This window comes from Ricinus communis, chromosome 6, assembly GCF_019578655.1.
Source record: "Ricinus communis isolate WT05 ecotype wild-type chromosome 6, ASM1957865v1, whole genome shotgun sequence".
In the NCBI taxonomy this organism is placed as follows: Eukaryota; Viridiplantae; Streptophyta; class Magnoliopsida; order Malpighiales; family Euphorbiaceae; genus Ricinus; species Ricinus communis.
The window spans coordinates 18,684,825-18,708,215 of NC_063261.1; the positions used below are offsets into that span (position 1 = coordinate 18,684,825).

At 29.4% G+C, this 23,391-nt stretch overlaps 3 protein-coding genes and 1 non-coding gene across 4 annotated transcripts; 3 read left to right on the plus strand and 1 right to left on the minus strand.

The window, feature by feature from the left end:
* The first annotated feature begins 8,917 nt into the window (after positions 1-8,917).
* LOC8279164 (transcription factor bHLH18) lies at positions 8,918-11,488 on the plus strand. Its single transcript, XM_048375761.1, has 5 exons — positions 8,918-9,115; positions 9,372-9,472; positions 9,619-10,167; positions 10,391-10,768; positions 10,860-11,488. The coding sequence occupies exons 2-5, from the start codon at positions 9,437-9,439 to the stop codon at positions 10,932-10,934; spliced, it is 1,038 nt and encodes a 345-aa protein (XP_048231718.1). The 5' UTR covers positions 8,918-9,115; positions 9,372-9,436; the 3' UTR covers positions 10,935-11,488.
* Positions 11,489-16,950: 5,462 nt separating this feature from the next.
* On the plus strand, positions 16,951-17,024 carry TRNAV-AAC. Its single transcript has one exon. It is a non-coding gene; the product is annotated as a tRNA-Val (tRNA).
* Positions 17,025-17,357: 333 nt separating this feature from the next.
* On the plus strand, positions 17,358-20,042 carry LOC8273860. Its single transcript, XM_002521990.3, has 3 exons — positions 17,358-17,553; positions 18,004-18,363; positions 19,062-20,042. The coding sequence occupies exons 1-3, from the start codon at positions 17,437-17,439 to the stop codon at positions 19,878-19,880; spliced, it is 1,296 nt and encodes a 431-aa protein (XP_002522036.2). The 5' UTR covers positions 17,358-17,436; the 3' UTR covers positions 19,881-20,042.
* Positions 20,043-20,210: 168 nt separating this feature from the next.
* On the minus strand, positions 20,211-23,205 carry LOC8258689 (malate dehydrogenase, glyoxysomal). The gene is made up of 9 exons (XM_025157882.2): positions 23,010-23,205; positions 22,289-22,504; positions 21,820-22,134; positions 21,579-21,668; positions 21,376-21,459; positions 20,911-20,946; positions 20,713-20,802; positions 20,532-20,626; positions 20,211-20,435 (listed from the first exon to the last, which is right to left on the minus strand). Exons 1-9 carry the CDS (start codon positions 23,079-23,081, stop codon positions 20,363-20,365), a joined length of 1,071 nt encoding a protein of 356 aa, XP_025013650.1. The 5' UTR covers positions 23,082-23,205; the 3' UTR covers positions 20,211-20,362.
* Positions 23,206-23,391: the final 186 nt, after the last annotated feature.

A 23,391-nucleotide genomic window follows, 5' to 3' on the forward strand; every position in this document is an offset into this window, starting at 1 on the left:
TATAATTTGATCCTTGAATTTCTTATCAAAATTACAGTTTTACTGTAATAAAATAAATAATAAGAATAATATCTATTTTATTTTAATAATTTAAAATCAAATATATAAATTTTAAATATTTTAATTAATATAAATACTTTTAAGATATTTAAATTTTACTAAAATTTAATTATATGCTAAAAATTAAAATAATTAAAAAATATTAGTTAATTATTCTCGTACAAACACTAATAAAAATTAGACAAAAGGGCTTTATTATAATAAATAAATTATAAAGAAAGATTTATATATACTAAAGATCATGAGGTAAATAGTATAAAATCAAACATAATTATCGATTTTTTAACAAAAATTCTGATGAAAAACAAAGTAAAATAATGAAAATATATATTTCTTAAATGTTACAAGATAATTAGTATCACATAAAAAAATATAGGACGTAAATAGTAATTATCTAAAAATTAGTTAGAGCATTTTTCTACCTATTTATATAATTATTTTAATTTAAAAAAGTAATTTAGAAGCTCTAATAAGATATTTGATATTTTGAAATAATATGTTGTATTAATTATCAGTGCATTTTACAATAGTAATAATTATTATTATTTTAACTAAATAATAGATCAAGAAATTAAATACAAATTTAAATAAAATTTTTTATATTTGTGAGTTATATTATAAAAGATATTAATAATAATAACCTAAACTAATTTTAGTGGCTTTGGTAGTCAATTTTGAAATATAGTTATAGGAATATGATAAACATAAAATTTATGTTAAAAATACTTATAGTTTTATAAAGTCAATAAAAATTTGACCAATATTCTTTTTTTGAAAATAAATTTATTTTATATTTAAAATACTAATTATTAGTTAATAACATGATATATAATATATTTACGATTTTTAAGATTAAGATTATTATTAAATTAGAAACATACAATATCATCATTTTTTTTTTGTTTATTTCTCACCTGATATGCATCAATCAATTGAAAAAGAAACTGATATACATTATTAAAACATCAATTATGTATCTAATAATTAAAAAGAAGTTTTCTTATATTTGAGAAGGCCATTTTTCAAACTGAAGCAAATTACATATCCAATCAGGATTAAAATTATAACAACGAAGATGGAATTGAATTTCCAATTCCTAAATGGATTAAGAATAAGAATCTTGGAATCTTATAAAAAGGGCATCATTCAATTGACAATGCAAACATAAATCAAACCAATCTTGAACCCTCATCCTCTTCTTGTCTTTTATGTTCCTCCTCCAACAATGAAGAAAAAGAAGATGAGGATGATGGTGAAAAATAAAATGGCGAGTGCAATATAAATAACAACGGAGCAATTAATAAGGGAAGCTAGGGATCAGTTGGAGTCTTTAATTTTATCTCTAATGAAGCTCAAATTGGTGGATTCAAATGAGGTAGATGATCATTTACTCTCAAATAGGAAGTACTTTTAAAGATTCTGTACGAGTTAATGGACAAAGTAACCTTAACATATGGATATAGTATGCAAAGTGAGAAACTAAACAAGGGTTTATTGATAGATCTCGCTATGTTTGGGAAAGAGTTGTTGACCTTCATTACAGAAACCCTACTCTTTGGGTAAAGTATGCTGAGTTTGAATCCACTCATAAAAATTTTAATCATGCTCATAATGTATGAGACCGTGGCATTACTCTGTTGCCCTGTGTTGATCAATTATGGTTCAAATACATCTTCTTTAAAGAGAAGTTGGGGAATATTGATGTCGCTAGGCAGATTTAGGAAAAAAGATGAATTGTAAGCCTCCTTATGAAGCTTGGATTTATTTATTAATTTTGAATATAAATATGGTGAAACTGAACGCGCTAGAGCATTCATGAACATTTTATTTACTGTCATAGTGTTACTAGCGTGTGGCTTAAGTATGCTAAATTTGAATTTAAAAATGAGAAAATTTATAGGGCCAGGAATGTATATCTTAGGGCTATTAAGAATCGGGTTAAAAATGATAACAATGATGATGATGGTTTGGAGCAACTTCTTATTGCTTTTACTGAGTTTAAGGTGCTTTGTAAGGAGATAAACCGAGCCTGCTACTTGTATAAGTATGCTTTATACCATCTACCTTAAGGGAAGAAAAATATTGAACACTTGCATAATATGTTCTAGGATTTTGAGAATCAAATGAGAATAAATGCATTCGACTATGACTTTTGGTTTGATAACATTCAATTAGAAGAGAGTATTGGGAATCAAGATAGGATTCGCGAGATTTATGAGCGTGCAATTGCTAATGTGCCTCTAGCTTAGGACAAGAATTACTGGAAAAGGTACATATATTTCTGGATTAACTATGCTCTCTCTTTATAGAGCTCATTGCAGGAGACATCAGATGCACTCGTGATGTCTATAAGGAATGCTTCAAACTGATACCTCACTACAAGTTCTTTTTAAAATTGTGGATTTTAGCTGCCCAATTCGAGTTGAGGCAATTAAATCTTCAACTCCGCTTGAGTGATTTTAGGGGATGCCATTGGCAGAGCTTACAAGAACAAAATTTATAAGAAATACATTGAACTAGACTCCAATTTTGCAATGTTGGTCGTTGCTGTAAGCTATATGAGAAATACTTGGACTAGTCACCAGATAACTACTATGCTTGGAGAAAATATGTTGAGTTGGAGACATCCTTTGTGAAACTGAAAGAGCTCGTGGGATTTTTGAAATTGCAGTCTCGCAACCAGCCTAGGATATGCCAGAGGAGTTGTGGAAAACTTATATTGATTTTGAAATCACACAGGGCGAGTATGACAGAGGACGATAACTTTATCGGAGGCTGTTGGAAAGGACAAATCATTTGAAGGTTTGGGTTAGCTATGCCAAATTTGAGGCATTTGTCGTAGGAAATGATGGGGCAGACTCATTGGATAAACAAAAGTTGTGTATTTAGAAGGCAAGAAGGGTAGTTTAGAAAGCTGTCAACTACTACGGAGTGTGTGCATCCGAACGGAAGGAGGAAAAAGCAATACTTTTGGAAGAGTGGTTGAACATGGAGAGTTATTTTGGTGAGCTTGGTGATGTTAGCTTAGTCCAAGCCATGTTGCCTAGGATCAAAAGGCAAAGGCAAGTTGCTTTTGAAGACAGTCTAGCCGAGAATGAGGAATATGTGGATTACATTTTTCCAATTGAAAGTCGAGCTTAGATCCTGAATCTGAAGACCTCGGAAGCTGCCTACAAATGGAAAAAGTTGAAGATATCTTCTAATTCTTGTTAGTTTAGTTGAATTCTGCCTTGAGGATGATGAAGAAATATGTTTATTCTTTTTAGCTGCACATTGTAAAACCATTTGAAATATACACTCTCTCTTTTTCTAGCAGAGATGCACAAATTGGAAAAGAAAATTATGAAAATTTGTACCTCTTTAACCATATTTAAAACTTTTAGATCTGCTTGATTCCAATTTCTTATAGTATATGCATTTACAAATGTCCTATTATGTCTTGTAATCATGCTGTCGAATCCATTTATTTCGTTGTCTGTGATTACCTCTAGTAAATGTTGTTAAATGTCAAATGATTCTTGTAGCAATGTCATTCTGTCAAATATTTTCTGATGTTGCAATTGATCTTTAATTCTTCATATTCCATTAATAAAAATGAGAGTGAGCCCTAAAATGTCAACAAAATTAAGCTTATACGGTCCTTAATCTCCAAATAATTGTTGGAACTAGATACTTCATTTCTTTTCCATTTAACTTTAGTTGAGCTACAATAATCTTGGATAAAGATTGCAAGTTACAATTAAATGGTCAAAATTGGTGAGAAACAAAAATATGACTTTGCTAGTCTAATAAAACAAAGTTTTTGCTTACTTGCTTCACACAATTGATAACTTGTTGTGCTCAAGATATCTTGATCTTTCTCTAATGTTCATCAAGTTCTTATTGAATGTTACTGAATGCCTGCCATTTTTGCAATTTTCTTAACTTTGTGGTTGCTTTAAGCTGAAACCCCTCCTATCAAATTTTGAGAAAACCCAATTATCAGCAAACAATTTGATCGTCTCCTTCCAGTTCAACATCAACAACAACAATTCTCTACCAACAAGCCACAAAGAGAGGAGCAATAGTTTTTTTCCAACAAGCAACAAAGAGAGCAACTTTATACTATGCATGGCAATTAAGAGAAGCAGAAAGGGAAAGGTATTTTAAAGAGAATGGAAGGGAGAATAAATTTTTTATTCTATTGTATTTGGTTACACAAAAGTAATCATTAAAGGAAAAGGATCCGAATTAACTAATTTTGAATTTTTTTTATTACAAGAATAGAGATAAAAAAATAATTAATTAGATTTTAATTTCTTTCCATTAGTTGAAACTTTTTATGCTCCAAATGAGGGTAAAATCAATTTCAACTTTTACAAGGATTGCGTTACGTTTGGGTATGGTATGGATATTATACTACCCTATCCATACCCTATTCGAAATAAAGTTAGATTCACAATATTAAAAATTTTATAGTTAAATTTATTAATTTTGATTATCTAATATATTGTATTTAGAGAATTAGATAAATTTATTTAATTATTTAATTTTTATTATTTTTTATATAGCCTATTTGAATAATATATTATTTTAATTAAATAAAATTAAAAATTATATACTTAATATTTTAGCTTATTCGAGCTTTCTTATATATACATTAAAATCCTGATAAATAAATGATCAATAATTTAATAACCTCAAGTAAGTAATAAAAATTTTCGATTTCGACTCGAATCAATATACTAAATGAATAATCTCAATGTATAAGATAATAAATTTATTTGGCCTATAACTATTTATGTATATAAATAATAACTTTTATATTTGATGTAATGTACACTAACTTTTTGACTATATTTTTTTTATATAACTCATATATAAATCTAGATAAAAAAAATATAAGCAAATAATTGAAACATAAATCTTTTTAAATTAGTAAATATTTATTTATTGATAAATTAATTAAATATTCATTGATAAATAAATAACCTCTATAATAAATAATATTTTTTAGTTATAATAATATCATGCTGCATAAATATTATTGTATTTTGATAACTATTTGGATAATAGTTACCCATCGGTTACCCGAAATCCTATAAATATAGAGATGAATTTAATATTTATTAGCCAAATGGGTATAAGTAAAGTATGAATAAATACACGTTGTTTTAGATATAAACAAGGGCCCATTCCCTACCTGTAGCCATCCTTTTCGGTCTCCCAGTACCAAATATGCCTCCTCCTTTAGCAAAGACAAAATTCGTTTCTGAATTCGATCGCATCTATAAATTAGTTGGTGATGGCGGTTCTGCACAAATTGGTGGCTGATGAAGGATATCATTGTATTAGACTTTAGTATGTCAGTTCAGTAGTACTCATGTGTGTAGAGCAAATTTACAATAATGAGATATACATAATCTTCATCTAGTGCTTGATGCTGCAAGCTTAATTTAATGTCAATCACTCAATAATTACATTAAATCATTGGAGGAACAGAAGTTATGTATTCAGAAGAGATCCACAAAATGAAAAATACTAGAAAGCTATGGAAATTTTGCACTTCTTGAACAATCTGTTTGTGTTCAGGATTTGCTTAGTTTCAGTCTCAGTTTCAGTTTCAGTTTCTTACAGCAGAATGCATCTGCAAATGCCCTGTCATATCATGCAAGAAAACACAGACTTTAATTTAATGGTGATGGTCCCAAATAAAAGTACTTCCTTAACAAATGGGCCAACTGTCTTATTGTTGTATGCCTCAATAGAATTTGGGTGCCTAACACCATATTACTGCCAGGCAATTAGAGTAAGACAGCTTAAAGAAGTAGACTTGTGTTTTTTTTCCAAGGTATAGTATAAGACAAAAAGATTGTAATGTAATGACAAGGCAAAAGATTTAGGAAAAATTTACAAATCCCTGAGATTCAGGGCATCAAGCACTCTAGTCCCTATTGTTTTATAATTGGTATTTTTAGTTCTTTAGCAACTTAATTAATACTTTAATGAGAAAGGTTACAAGTTACAACTAAAGGGTTAAAATTGGTGAGAAATTTGAAGAGAAAAACTCCTTGCAAGTATAGACCTAATATTAATTATTAAGATAATTCATAATACTGTATTTATTTGTAAATTGACCTTCAAACTTTTATTAGTTAAATAACCTTAAATTTCAATTTCATAAATATAAGTGCTAATAAAAAAAAAAAAAAAGAGTGACTGAAGAAAAAATAATTAAAAAAAAGGTTCTAATGGTCCTTTTATGTGTACACATAGTGCCATTACACCATATACTAAGATAAAGCTGCTGACATCTTTCTTGCTTCTAAGCTCAATTGTCAACAATTAAATAATTTTTTATTAATTTTATAATAATTTTAAAAAAAAAAAACTTATTTCTAGCTAATTTCTTGATTGTGATCACTTGGTTGTTATAGCTAGCATTTGTTAGCCCTATGGAATTGGCCAGCACTGACACTCTGTTGAAATTTGAAAAATATAATCAAATATAAAATAATCAAACATTGCAAAGCAACTCTGACCTTGGTGCCTCTAATTAAATAAAAATCTTCAAGAATAAAGTAGTGCTTGTAACACAAATCAATGCAATAATACATGATTAGTGATGATTATGCCACAAATTAAGAAGAAAAAGAAGCCAGAATGGAATGGTTATGGTCCCAAAAACAAAAGATATATTCCTTTAATAAAAGTGCCAACTGTTGCATTCTTTCAGGCAAAGTGTGTTTTTAATTGCTTAAATTTTTTAATTTTATTTTATTTCATTTAATTGTTATACTCAATAGAATAAATAAAATTTTCATAAAATATATATAAAAAAGCTTTAATAAAATATAAAAATATAAAAATTCAATAAAATAAATTAAAAAGTTCAGATTCTCTTAAAAGAATTTGAATGCTTGACAATATAATAAATGTCAGAATATTTACAGACTTTTTCAATTTTTTGGGACAATTTAACCCAGAATCTTATTTTTCGATTTAGTTTAATCCATTTTTGAAAAGTAAATTTCACTGAGAGTGATATAATAAAAAATAAGAAATGTTATTTTTTAAAATTAAATTTGATTTTAATTTAAAACCACTATATATTAAAATATAATTAAATAATATTTTTATTAAATATTTATGTTGTGTTTAAATTATAAAATAGGTTTTCAAAATTTTTTTTAAAATTTTTTTAAGAGAGAATGACTCTCACACTCTTAATTAAAGGAAAAATTGAGTTAAAAAATATATAATTCTAAAGTGATTTGAATAAAAAATATTAAAAGAGGAAAATTGATTTTTTTTCAAAAAGTTTGAGAGGCAAATTGAATCTCATTCTATTTAACTATTGTTACTTATAACAACTTAAAAAAAATAGGTAATCAAAAGTGATATATGATTGATATTTTTAATAGAAAGATTAGGTTGTATTTTTTGCTATTATGTATTAATATTAATGAGAATTTATTATTATTTTATTATAGAATTTATGGTGATTAGATTTTCAATGAATTAAAATTTAAAAAGAAAAGGTTAAAAAAGGTAGACTAATTTTAAGGTATATAATAAAGACTAAGAATGACAAGGCAAGAGAATTTGACTTTAACAACTTCCCAAAAGAAAGGAGGTTTCGGTATGAGAGGGTATGAGCTCCTCCACATAATCACTTTATTTCTGTAATATTAATAATATTAGGATATGGTGAATTTAACTTTAAATTAGTTTTTTTTTTTTTGTTAAAAGGAGTTTTCCCATTTATTTTAATTTTTACTTTTTAAGCATTGGAAAGAAAAGATTGTTTTAATTTAGTGGAATTTGAATTTTGTAATATATATTTATCTCTAAATTAAAATATTAGATGGGTCATATATAGACTTAAATGAAAATTAAATTAAATTAAAATTGAGTTATTATAGTATATAGGTACATTTACTTTTTAAATTATCAAAAATCATATAATAAATTCTTGAATATTGGACTTTAGTAATGCTTCTTGTCTACTTAATCACCCATTTTAAGTTTCATTTGTGATTGTGTTGGACAAATATATTTTCTAAAATTCTATTCTTGAGTTTTAATTCTTTTTAAAAGGATAATTTGTTGCCTCTTTTGAAAGTTATATTTAATAAAAATAATTCTTAAAAAAATTAAAGAAAAAATCTCAAATTGGCTTTTAATGATCTATTTATAGTTCTCTCAATACTTTGAATATGTCTCTTCTTAAAAAGAATAATAAAAAAAAAAATTTAATACGTCTTCTATACACGTCATGGGTCATAATTTAATCATGAGCCGGCCTTTTATGGGTCGGCTTGCCGGGTTGCACCGACCCAAAAGGACAAAAATTCCATGTGTGTATTTTAGTCAAGTTTAGCAACTATCAACATGGTGTAACTCATCCATTGGCCAAAAATACCCAAAAGTCAAAAGAAACCCACAAATGAATTTAATCTCTTAATTACACATAACAATAATCAATGAAATCACGCCTTTACACGTCCAAATTCACATGGGCTTAAACCGTATTATTCAATCGTTAATTGGCTAATTAAGTCTTCTTAAGAACTAATTGGCATTTATAGAATGCAGCAAGATATTAATTTAAAGGGTTTGCAAGTTCTGATTAAGACATGAAAAGGGCCACTAATTCTTTCTTTCTTGTCTTTCTTTTCTATTTGGGTCACTATTTTCTCATTAGCTAAACATTGAAAGGAGAATTTCAACTCTAAGTTGGTAATGTTTCCCCTAAAAGTCTACAAAACAACCAAAAAAATATAAATAAATAAAACTTGTTTTATAGGGTATTAATTTTGTCAGCAAAGACAACCCATTAATAATTTTTGTTTAAATTTGCTTTTGTAGCTATAGTATATGTTAATTAATCATTAATGATCAAGAAATACTATGGCCTTTTCACATCATTAATTAGTACCCGTGAGAAAGAGAAGGTCTGTGTGGACTCTTATTAATTGTTAGTATGAAAAGGCTTTATAAAGATTGGGAGATAAGTGGAAGAAGGGCTCTCCTGCTTTGGTGGAGATTTGATCTTTTTGTTTATTATTGAAAGGTGAGACTTTCTTTTATTTTTTGCACCTTCTGTATATTAATAATAATTGCTACATTTTTGGAGTATTCTTTGCTTTGTGTTCTATGCCTATAAAATTTACTTTCTCTTGATTTAATTTTGCTTTTATATGCTTATGGACTTCTTACTTCCTCAGTTATAAAAGAAAAAAGTGTTAGTAAAGTTAGTGTCCATTTTGAGTGTGATTGATGCTGGTTTAATTACATCACTAATTACTTCTTGGTGACCTTTCCACCAGGATTTCTCTCACAAGTTCTTTCCATCAGGAAGAAGCTTTCTTCTATTTTTCTTTTTCTTGATTCGATGGAGATTTCTTCCTTCGGTCCATTAAGAGAATTGGTAAGTTTGATCGTCGTTTTAGAGCAGGTTTAGGATTTATTTAATTTAATAGATCGATTTTTTTTAATATAATAAGATGTTGCTTAAGTTGGGTGATTGTTTTTTTTTTTTTAATGTTAATAGCAAATTATCTTTCATTGATATAGGAAATGGAGGAACCAAGCTTCATTGACCAATGGGACATGAATTCCATTGATGATCTGAGCTTACTGCCACTAATGGCTGCGTTTGGAGAGAACATGCAACATTCTTTATCTCACCAAAACTTCAACCTCAAAGCTTCCATGGAAACTTCACCTCTTTCAGGCATTAATCTTAGACCCACAAAGCAACAACTGAAACCAAATGAGAATTATCTACATTCTTCCTTTTCTCCTAACATTCTTTCCTTTGCCAATTCTGCCAACACAAATCATCCAATGGGACTAGTAGTGAAGCCTAAAGAGGAGGCAGCTGTATATTCTAAAAGCATTCACACCCTTCCTTCTGAACACATGCTGATTTCTCAAGGTAATTCCCTTGAGAACCATAATTATGTATTCAACGCTTGCCAAGGAGCTAAGAGGATTAGCACCAACAATAATAATGGTAGAATTTCTCAAAGCCAAGATCATATTATAGCAGAAAGGAAACGGCGAGAGAAGCTCAGTCAACGGTTCATTGCTTTATCTGCTATTGTTCCTGGCCTTAAGAAGGTATATTAACTTCATTCTTGGATTTCTTTATTCTTTTTTTCATTATTATTAATTCATTTCGACTGAAGTTCGAAGTGGAGACCTCACAGCCCTGAAGACGATTCTAATACTTTCTTAATTTTTTTGAGTTGAACCCAATTATATTTCTTTTGCATGTTTTTCTTTACAATCACCCTAAGGATTTAAAAATTTGTTGTAATATGAACTTGCTGTTTTGTTTTAGATGGATAAGGCTTCTGTTCTTGGAGATGCTATAAAGTACTTGAAACAATTGCAAGAAAGAGTTAAGACACTAGAGGAGCAAACAAAGAAAAAAACTATGGAATCAGTGGTTATTGTGAAGAAATCTCGACTAGTCTTTGGTGAAGAAGACACTTCTTCCTCAGATGAAAGCTTCTCTAAAGGCCCTTTCGATGAGCCATTACCAGAAATCGAAGCAAGAATCTGCGACAAACATGTCCTTATAAGAATCCATTGTGAGAAAAGGAAAGGAGTACTGGAGAAAACAATTGCTGAAATTGAGAAGCTTCACCTTTCAGTCACTAACAGCAGTGTTCTTACATTTGGAAGTTCTGCTCTTGATGTTACTATTATTGCTCAGGTAATTAGTTAATTTCTTTATGCTGCAAGAAACCAGTAATAATCAAGATGTAGAAGTCAAGAACAACTTCTGAAAACATTAATCTTTGCAGATGGATAATGAATTCAGCATGTCAGTCAAGGATCTTGTCAAGGATCTACATTCAGCTTTCAAATTGTTCATGTGAAGCAGAACCAGTCACTAGGAACAGTACTTCTTATATATATATTTATATATGCAAAAGGGTTAGTATATCTATAAAAAAAAAGGCCTTGAATGCTCCACCATGGATCATTACTAGTAAGCTTGTTTGCTGTGGGATTAATTTTGCAGGGTGGTTTTTTTTTTCTTTTTCTAATCAGTTAATTTTTGCATGGTTAACTAATTAATTAGTGACCATGTTCACTATATAACCTCCTGTTTTAAAAGGGTGATTTCACAGCTTGTTTGGGCTTTTTTTCTAGTGGGAGGTTGATGATTCAACTGAACATGTTATTTCCCTTTCCTATACCTAAGGTTGTTGAACAGGGAAAATTGGTTTTTTCTTTTGGTGTGAGAAACAAACAGGCCTTTATTGCAGTATGTTGCTTGGTGAGTGTTTTAGAGGCATACATATGTTGTTGAGCCCTCTTTTGTTTTGTACTTCTTGTCTTTTTCTTTTTCTCTTTTTAATGTAATGATCTTCAGCAGTTTGGTTCACATTAATGGAATAACTATATGACTTGCTAAAATCTTCCAATATGTGTGTTCCAATAAAGAAATATTATCTAGAATCAGATGTATATATTAAATAAGTTTCACATATTACTATTAAGCGTTGAAAAAGTATTTACTATTTGAGATTACTTTTCTCAAACCTTTTCTTTAAGAAAAAACATCAATTCATATATATTTCACATAAGTAATTTTTAAAATTTACAAGATAAAATAAGATAAAAATTGTGGTTAAATTAATGGGGAAGTATATTAATTATGTATGGAGTGATCATATATAGAAAGGAAATTCACAATTCTTCTTTTTTCTATGTTTTTATTATTTTCCTTCATTTTCATCAAAACATGGTTAGGGCTTGAGAATTGATAATGGCTTATGAAACCAACAAATAACCAAGTGCCCAACATTGCATATAATCCTCATCACATAATGTCTTTAATATGGTATCTATATGCATTGATATATGATGCTTCAAAGACCCTTTTTTTTATTAAAAAGAAAAAAGAAAAAGAAGGGTTAAAAAGGAAAAGAAAAAAGGATTTGATATATAATATGTTTGATCACAAGATTAACAAAAGGACAAAACTCCAAAAAGATTTGTGGTACCATTATTGCCAAGTGGATGACTATTTTGGTGCTTGATCATGACACTAGAGGAATTGATAGTCAATATGATTATTAATCTATAATGTATGATTAGGTGTATTAATTAATTCTTAAATACATTGTTGTCTGTCTAGGTCTCATCTGACTTGAATGTAATTTGCCATTTGATTTAAACTTTAATTATTAACATATATAATTAATTAAGAATTATTAATATAATTCATTACACTCTAATATCCATAGACCTTAGTCCCCACTAAAGATTATCATCTTTCAATGACTATAATATATCTCTCTAACAGAAAATCATGGAGATATTATTCCCAAGAACTTTTGTTTAGGAAAAATTGAAATTAACTTTATATTAAATTGGAGAAATATATATTATAGAAGTAGTGTGATAAATTAATCACCTTAAAATGACTGCAAAGACTAATATAGCCTTATATTTTGCTGTCAAGGACAGGAGATTTTAAAAATGTTATTTTTTGATGCTTTAATTTGTAATATTGTTTTTTAAGAATATATTGAATTTATTTTTTCCTAAGCCGATTTTGATTAATTAAAAGAAATATCGAATGATGGATTATTTAGACTTTTTTTGTTTTTATTTTCGATATTATAATTTGCAAATTCTCTTAAATTAAATGGTTCATTGGGTCCCTACATTTTAACTTATTATTGCTTTTTTAGGAAAATTGTCAATTAATCTTTTTAAAAGGAATTGATTAATACAAAAAGTACTAAATTATTATTATTATTTAAACTATAAGAGATTTTTATTTTTAAGTTTTTATTTTAACAAAATTAAACATGTATTTTGGGAATTTCTTTTACAATATGTGGTCCATTAGATTGTTAGATAATAACCAATTTATAAAAGTACGTAACTGAGACATTTGCATTAAATCATTTAGTACGTAACTGAGGCATGAAACATAAATTTTTTAAAATAAAGATACTAAATTGTCAATCTATAACAACCTTTTTGTCCTTAATCATAAATGTAAGTGAGCTAAAATGTTGACAATTACTTCTAGTTGAACTTATTTTAAAATATTTGAATATGTGATTAATTATATTTAATTTAAAAATAATTTATTTATTATATTAAATAAATATATAAAGAAATTATATAAATCTGAACTCAAAATCGAACTTATTATATAATTGAACTCGAATTCAACTAATTAGCTCTATCTAAATTTTATAAATGAAATCAAACTCAAGATTTCGAATTTATTTCTTTACTCTACTTATAGACAAACCAAATTATAGTTTAAGCTGTAAGCTTACTTATTTAGTTACAAATGAGCAAACTCGTTTGCCTAATGAATATAATTTTATTAATTCATAATTAATTTGATCATATTATCAATTTAAATCTCAAATTTAGTTCATTTATCTTCCCTTGTCATTTGTTTCAAATTTCCCTAACTCCAAAATCTTCCCTTGTCAGTACTAATAGTATCCATTCTTATATTGACAAGACAATTAACCAAACTAATGGGACTTTAATTAGCATCACTGCAAATTTTTCCCCATGATTTGCTCATCAAACAATGTTCCTTTAAATGACACTAATGCCTCGCATGACATGTAAGCATGACCAGTATATATTAGTGACTAATTTTAATAATTGATTCATGGGTACATATATTATGGCAAATTAAACGATGTCCCATCAACAAATTGAACACAAGTCAAAAAAAATTGCTTAAAAATAATTACCATAATAAGGGTACTAATTCTCAATTGAGAGCTAATAGTTGCATGGAATTAGAAGCTAATATGGTAATAATTATATCATTAGATATTTGACCTAATGAGAAAATGCTATTAAATTTGGATAGAAATCTTAAATTCGAATCTTCGCTCCTCAATAATAATGATAATAATAATAATATATAATACTATTTACTTCCTTATCAAATATTCAATATGTCTATAAAACCCGATAACTGAAATTTATGAAATTTGCTAGTCATGACTTTAATTATTGTTGTTGGTGATAAGATTTTATGTGTAGTATATGTTATATTGCTGACTTTTGTATTTTACTTCTTAACTAGACAAGTGCCCGCCTTCTAAGCGGATTAAAATATTATTGAAATAATATTTAAAAAATTTAATAATTTATTTATATAGATATTAATGAAATATAATAAAATATTAGGATATTAGATAACCGTATGTTATAAATTATTACTTATTAAGTTTCATTAAAATTAATGTTGTATAGATTATTAGAAATTTCAGTATTTGATAATCCTTACTTTAGTACTATTTTTCTTTAAATTAAATATCCAAAAGAAATCAAGAAAAATTTAGAAACTTAAAGTTGCATTATTAAAAGTAAATGAGATAATAATACGAATAAACTGATGAATATTTTAATTAAATTATTAAGAAAAAAATAATATTTTAAAAAAATACACAGATATCTTCAAAGAATAGAAAAAGTGCTAGTGTAAGAAGAAAAAAAACTATAATAAAATATGTGATAAATATTTTTTTAAAATATATCAAAATGCATAAAAATGACTTTAAAGAATAAAAAAATATATTTAGAAAAGAGAAAACATCTCTTAAAATACTCTTTTTATATAGAGAAGCTATTGATTTGAATTTAACTAAACTAGCATAGGAAAAGTAAAAAATAAAAATAAAGATAAATTTATCTGTTCATAAAAAATTCTATGACAAATATAAAAATAATGAAGAAATTGAGTTAAAAGAGATAACAACAGCTTGTGAATAAAATAAAATAAAATAAAATAAATAGCAAAATGAAAAAAGTTAATAAATGAAATATGAGAATTATAGATTTTTTATTTTTCTTTAGAAATAGGAGAATAAGAGTTAAAAAAAATAAAATCTATAAAATATATATAAAAATACTTAGTTTTTCCACGAGTTTCTATGTGGCAAAATTTTATGAAATCATATCATATTGTTTTTCAATGAGAAAACGACAATATGGCATATTCATAAAAATATTAACTTATAAAAATTCATAAAATAATTAATTTGATCTTAAATAATGCTAATAATGAATATGGTATTTTTAATTTATTTAAATATAAAATTATTATATTCTTAAAATGATTATAATAAATATAATAAGTAGTAAAGGTACTCCATATTAATAATAAATCTTATTATCTTTCTAATAAAATATATATTTATATTCATATATATGTATATATATATAAATTAATATAGTAAAAGAATAGAAATTTATATTTGGATTATTTCTGCTAGAAGAAATTTGTGATATATTCAATAATTTATTAGTCCAATATAATAAATAAAAAAATTAATCTATATTTATGTGATATCAAGAAATAATAATAATAATAATAAATACCAGAAGTTCTAATAATTTTATTTATTAAAAATAAGTATTATATAAATATATGAGAACTTATTAGTGCAATAAAATAAATAAAGAGTTAAAAGTGATAAGTATATATATTTCTCATGTTTATTTACCTTAGCAGATAAAAATAAAAAATATCATAAGAACGTATTATGAATTGAATTATATAATATACAAAATATAATTTTTACATATAAAACAAATGGAACAATCATGCAATAATATGAGCAAATTGTTAGTAGTTATGTATGAAAAAAAAATAATAAAAGAAAAAAATTAAAAAATTTAGATGCAAGATTAATGAAAGAAAAAGATAAAAAATTTAAGTGAAATAAAGTCTTCTAAACACCTCATTTTAAGAGAAGAAAGAGAAAATTTTTAAAAAAAATTATAAAAATAATTCATGTAAGTCAAGAGAAATACCTTAAGAAATAAAAAAATTATATAAAAAAGAAAAAATATGTTCACAACCTTACTTTCATATATATATATATATATATGCTGCAGTTTTATAATTATATTATTTTTTCCTCTATTATGCGGATATAAAAAACATAAATAATTTATTATAATTTACTTTGACATGATCACATTTTATTTTATTTTTTTCTGAACTGCAGCTTAAGTAATCTTTGATTGATCGAATTTCTAGGGTTTATATTTGTTGGCTATGAATTAGTTTTGGGCATCATCCTGAATTAATGCGTCAGACGCTCTTAAGCCACAACTGTAAATAAATATAAACGGTAAATAAATATAAATATAAATATTGATCTTACAAATTTAATAATTTGCACTATTTTCTTCCTTTTTTTTTTTTTTTTTTTGGAAGGGAACTAACTGTGACACGTTAAGTACAATGATGGATATTAGTAGCCATAAAACTCCACAGGCCTGTTTGGTTGATGAGAAAAAGTAAGACCTAAGGATTGGATGGTACCAATCTTGGCACCGACTAACCCTTTTTTAGGGGTTGACAATGCATTCTAGAAACCTTGTCCCTTTCCTCTATGTAGGGTATGATGTGGCTTAAACCCAGAAAATAAATGTCATCAAATTAAGCAAAGTCTAGGAAGAAGAATATTGATTTCAGTACATTCTTGGTATATACTCATGTAACAAATCAATATGTCAAGACTGATTGATTTTTGGAAAAATCATATATTTACCGGTAAGTATTAGAGCCAACTAGAAGTAGACTTTGTTACACAGGAGGGTCAAAATGTATTCTATTTTGCGAGGCAATATGCTTTTGAATTCCCTAGTACACTAATATCGGTTCAAGGTTTAGGTTTGCAATCAAATTAAGCCACTCGAGCACAGCTCAGTGATCTTAGCTTGGCTCGATAAAGATTCATTTAAGCTATTTAAATATATAATTGAATGATTTTTAAACTTAATATTAAAATTTATTTAATAAATGAACCGAATTTAAATCAATTTAAATTTATTTGAATATATAATGGAATGGTTTTAAAATTTCGTACTCGTACCAGAATTGGTGTCGTGGTGTAGTTGGTTATCACGTCAGTCTAACACACTGAAGGTCTCCGGTTCGAGTCCGGGCGACGCCATTTTTTAACTACTTTTTTGATTCTTACTATCGATCGAGCAAAACGACGATGGACCACTTCAATTAAAAAAATGGGAAATATAAAAATAAAACGACGACGGAGCAACTTGGATTTTCTTAGGAAAACAGAAATAACTGCCGCATCTAAATCGTTAAAACTCCGTAAATTTCTATTCCACCCACGTCATCACAACGAAACTAAACCAATAATATTTATATACCACATCACTTTCTCTCTTTTCATTGGTTGGTTGATTCCACGTCATCAAACCTCCTAGATCCTTCACCATCCACAACTCTTATCTTATTTATAACACCCTCCATTATAAGTAAAAAAACTTCAATTAAATCAACACCATCATCTTCTTCTTCTTCTTGAATTTAATCTCCTCCTCCTCGTTGACTTCATTACAATGGCTTCTAATCTTTACTTCACCTTGATTTTCATCTTATTTACCACCTTACCCTCCTCCTCCTCCTCCTCCTCTCTCCTCTCCTCTCCAAGTATCAATCCTCCTAGGGCTATTTCCGTAAGTACGTCTTCCTTATATATCCAGTTTTGTCTTTATTACTAATTTCTCTCTTTTTATTAAATTACTGAATAGGGTCATTCAAGTTGTTAATGTTAATCGATAAAGCTCGCATCTTTAAAATTTCGTAAAGAAATTTAGTCTTGATTGTTTGAAATAATTGGGAAGTTTACAATTTGTAAGATTTTAAATAATAATTTTATCTTATGCTCAACACAACAGTAATTATTCTAGAAGAAATTTATCGTTTTTCTTTATCAATTCGGGATGTGTATATTCCTTTCTATTAACTTGGTTTTCCTATATCTTATAATTTTTGAAAATATAGTTTTATATTCTCTTTCTATAGAAAAATAAAAATTAGTTGGCATGTTTATGATTCTTATGAATAAGAGAAATTTTTTATCCTTTATTGCGTTAGTAATTGGGATTTTTATAATATTTATGTAGGATTTGAAGGAAGCAATTGTGAAGGGACTCGGGTTTCAAGCAGATGATTTTAAGATAACAGGGTTTGATATCAGAGATGCATTGGTAGGACATGCGGTGGCATATGAATTTGATCTAGAGGTAGATAACCAGGTGCTTCCTTTTAAGTTATTAGAGGATGTAAATAGATGGGAGTATGTGGATTTGCCTATTTTTAGAGTTGAAGAAGAAGAAGGATCGGTTAGGGTCGGTGATGAAAATATGTTAGTTGAGAAGAAGGGGAAATCAGATAATGGATTGCCTGTTTTAGCTCCATTTCAGCTTGCTGGACCTATGGAGATCTGGGTTCAAGATGCCAAGAATATGCGCATTTCATTGCCGGTATGTATTATTATATTTTGTTTTAAATTGTTATTTCATTTGATTATATTATTTGAATTTCTGGTTAAGTATGATTAAGAAAATGGTTATGGATTAGTACATCTGAAGTTAGTTGATTTCATTGGTTAATTAAATATTTGTCCGTATTGGAAAAACAATGTGTTGGTTGGATAAAAGCAAAATGGTATTTGGATATGTGGAAAAGATTTTGATTTGAACTTATGCATGACCTGAAATCAGAATTTGTATTGTAACTCAAGGAGCATTTTGTAGTGCAATGGTAAAAGTGTCGGTTCACTATCTAATTATTGCAATTTTGTGGCCTTAGATAATAGATTAGCCACTTGATGTTGAAGAGGTGAAGGGATGAGGTTTATACTTTACTGGTGTTGAATTTCCATTTTGAAGGTCTAGGATCATAACATGGTAGTGCCCTTTATTCATTTTGAAGTTATCATTTGGCTTAGTTTGTAGGAGCATACCTTTAGACTGGCTGATGTTTTTGGGCAATTTCTGCTAGGATCTTAGTTTCCTATTTACTAAAATTGCTGCACAGCAACCAAATTTACTTCTGTTTCCATAATATTTTTTTATGAATGCTCTGTCATTCACTTCGGAAAGAACTTTAGTGCACATGTTTATCTTAGAAGAATTTATGCATTTTTTTATGTTTCTAATGAATTGCATCTGTTCCGCAGCATGATGTAGATGCTGGTGTCTTGAAGAAAGTTATATTGGCAGATGGTGCTGCAGTTACAGTCAAGGGTGCCAGATCTGTTAGCCTACGCCACCCAATTGATCTTCCATTGCCCTTTAATAGAACTCAAAATGGTTTTGCCTCTGGTCTTCTGGCCCTTGCTGAGCAGCTCCGCCGTGCTTCTCGCACTGAAGGAGCTCCACTCCTATCTCTCCGCATTGTTGGCCCCACTTCCCTCACTTCTCCGTCATCGTCGTCCTCGTCCAATAACAGGCTCAAGCTAAGACGCCTTGCTCCAGGTCTTGTGGAGTTATCCTCACCTGCAAAATCCCAGGCCGTTGATGCTCTTACTCCTATTGAGTTGCAAGAAGCCGCAACTGTATTAACTCCCAAACATTTCACTACAATGTGGCCTCTCACTTCTCTAAATGGCTCAAATGCAAATTTGCTTGGTTTCGAAAAATTGCTAGCTTCTGTGTTGGGTCCTAAGGCAAACGACAAAGGTTTCTTCAAGTTGTTGAAGGCAGATGTGTCAACTCAGACATTTGTGAAGATAGGATTTGAGGTTGAGAAGAAGTTGAAGGAAGGAGATAGCTTTGATTTTCAGGGCTATCCTGCATGGAGGACAAAGCCCGAGTCGGTCAGGATGCATTTCGAGGTATTGGGTAAAGTTGATGGTGAGAAGGTAATACCAGAGAAGGTGATGCAGGTTAACCCTGTGATTATTGAAGATACCGTGGAAGCTAATGTTCTTATGGGTAATGTGACAATGTCCAAGATCCCTATTTTTCACCCTCCCTCAAACCCCTTCACCTTGTAAATCGTTACAGGAGTTTAATTTTGTCCAAGTTTCTGGAGAGTGTAAATCTTCCTTCTTCTTTAAAAAAAAAACACTTTTTTCCCTAGCTTAAGTATGAGAAGTTAAAAAGAAGATATAAATTGTACAAAAGTTGTGTATATAAAATATAAAGAAATTCTAATATATGAGACGATATAGTGATATATGCTAGCGTTCTGAGAATCCATATGCAGGGTGCTTGGTTCCTGATTGACTAATAGATCTGAGTTTCCCATCTTACATCAAGCATTGTTGACATTAATGGTGTTTATTCCTTCTCTCACCCTTTTCTCGCTTTGTCAAGATTGAAAAAGCATGAATTCTGATGTCTATATCAGCTGAACTTTATTGGAAATATTCATTTCGAAAAAGTCAAGACACAAGAAGATTGCCCTTTTCAAAACAAAATCATACAAGGTTCCCTATATATGATAAACTAATATAATTTACATGACAAAGCTCTTCTATTTCTTGATGAAAGAAATTCCCTTCTGAATGCTTGCTTCCAACTCTTTCTTCGCCTTCTCCAACCCAATTCTGTTATTTGATGGTAAATAAATAGAATAATTATTTTCTAACGCTTCTGTGCCAACATCAAGAACCATAGTTTTTTGTTAATGTTTATATTCATACCTTTCATACTCATTTAAGGGACCAAGTTGATAGACTTCCTCAGCTCCATTACGGCCAAGCCGTACCTTGGTTGCGAAGAACGGGAGCTCTGTCACCTGTTACAAAACCAAATGCTCGATTATGAAAAAGTTCAAATAGGATCAATGGGAATATGATCACAGAAAGGAACTCAAAAATGTACCTGAGAGGCTACAAATGAACATTCAACAATTCCAGCATCTCCTCTTAAACCTCGAAGGCACGCGTCGGCAAATTTCACTGCTGCATATGCCTGTACTTATTATATGAGGATTTTATTTTTTCAACATAAAAGTGAATTAGAACCTTTCAAATCAAGCTTTTAACTAAAGTTTAAATTGGACGAATGAAATTTGCTAACCATTGAAAGTGTTGCAGAGCCAGCCCCAGCTTTTGCCTGCAGACACAATAAGAATCTCAACTCTATTATTACAAAAGTAATTAAATATACTGGAATGCAATAAAAGTGGCAAAAACTATAAGCAGTTCATGCAACTTGTACGTTAGGAATTGCAAACCTAGGAGTTATACATTAGGTCAGCTTACAAGAAAGAGCTGAAAAATTGTAAGAGTACTTTTTGTATGACTTGTAGCTTATCTTCTTTTGACAGAAAGTTACATTACTGGTTGTTGAAAACATTCAGGGTTTGATGAATGAACACATATAAGCCATATATCACAAAAAATGATGGATAGATGGTAGTATTTGAAATTTTCAACATTGGCCATAACCAAGAGCTTCATAATGCTGTTCAAGCAGACAATCAACAAAGGGATATGTATCATAGGAAACAACAATATGCTCACATCCAATGTCCAGCCTTACCTGAACAACCTCTGTGCCACCATCTTGAATTCTTTTGGTCAGGTATTCAGTTTCTTCTGAGGTGAAGCTGCACGGAGGCTTAACCTGAAAAGAGTGCATTGAGAATTCATTCTTCTGCAAGCAATTCCCAGCATATGTGCCAAATAATGGAGCTAGTAACGTTATCAATTTCATGTTGGCATTTTGCAAATAATCTATAAAACCTGTGATAGAAGTGGTAAAATTGTAACTCCTGCATGACCTCCAACAACAGGAACATCAACTTCCCTAGGATCAAGTCCCAGCACTTCTGCCTGTGGTCATGAAATAGAATTTAGAAAGCTCATAAATAAGACAACAGAAGGCAGAAAACCAGAAAGCCCCAATAGCCCCATTATCTTAAATTACATTTAAGTAGGTTATCTAGATGCACATTAACAGCTAGTCCCATGTCTCAATACATACCACAAAAGTGTTTGCTCTGACAACATCAAGCATTGTGACTCCAAGAAGTCGTTTAGGGTCATAAGTCCCAGCTTTCTTGAAAACCTCAGCTGCAATTGGAACTGTGGAATTAACTGGATTACTGATCAAATTGACAATTGCTCTGGGACAACACTTTGCAATGCCTTCACAGAGAGTTCTGACAATCCCAGCATTAATGTTAAACAGATCATCCCTAGTCATGCCAGGTTTCCTTGGCACACCAGCAGGTATGACTACTAGGTCCATGCCTGTGAGAGCATTCTCAAGCTGTGGCTGGCCTAGGAAACCACGGACCTGAAAACCCAAATGAAAAGTCATTGCCAGATTCTGCATAGCCTAACCCATCAAGAGGAACAATTGACTCCATAAATTACAAAAAATAATTCTCATAATAGAAGAAAGATCCAATCACAAATATGAAATCTAACTAATGGGTATTGATAATTACCACAGCACCAGTGTCCATGTGGCTAATATCAGCAGTGACACCAGGAGCATTGACAACATCATAGAGGTGAAGAACTGAGACCAATGGATTCATCTTCATAAGCATTGCAAGAGGTTGTCCAATGCCTCCAGCAGCACCCAAGATGGCCACCTTGAACCCAGGAGATCCACCTTTTGCTCTGCAATCAGCTCTTTTCAGAGCTGAACTTCCCTCCATCTATTCAAAGGCCACAGTCCATACAACATTCAGAATACAATCCAAGAATAAACTTAAAATCCAATTGAATTGTGTTTAGTCAATTCTCATGTTCAGAAAGTCATAATTGCTAGAATTCAATTATTTCAAGAAAAAGAAAGAGAAGAAATTTTGAAAGAAATGAAACTATACAACATCATATGGTTTTGCAAGAACTGAAATGACCTGAATTTTTGTGCCTAATTTCTCCCAGACAATGAAAGAAACTAAAACGAGCGGAAAGAAATCAACAAGCATGAGTAATAAAAGATATAACCAGACTCTAATAGAGCTAAATAAAGAAAATGAGCAATTCAGACTATTGATACATTATTTGAAGCATCAAACCAAAACCCAAACTAAACCATCTAAAGAATCACTGAAGATACTGAAAAAGATGATTGAAGAATTATCAAGTTTCAAGATGACACAAAGATAGCTTAGTCTTAGAAACTTGACAGTGATGCATGCCAAAAAGAGAGAAAACCTGGAAATTTGGAGGGTGAAGATGAGCAGAAATCCTTGCAATTCTTTGGGCAGCCTCTGCACTTGAATCCATTGCTATGTGTTATGACACAGAAGTGGAAGTGTGTCTGTATTGGGATGGCAATCTATTACAACCAAGAAATAAGGAAATGAATTTAAAGCCAGAAGAAAATAAAAAATGAAAGTGATAAATGTGAAAAATAAAATATGGGGAGTGGGAAGCAAGAAGTTGACAGACATATTTGTTCAATTCTTTATAAAAGTTTTAGAGCTCTTTTTTCCTTTTTTTGTGGAAACAAATTCTTGAACCCTTATCTAACCATTGATAATTCAATGGTTGTGGCTCTTATATTTTCTTGAAATAAGGTTCTGTTCTTTTCTGC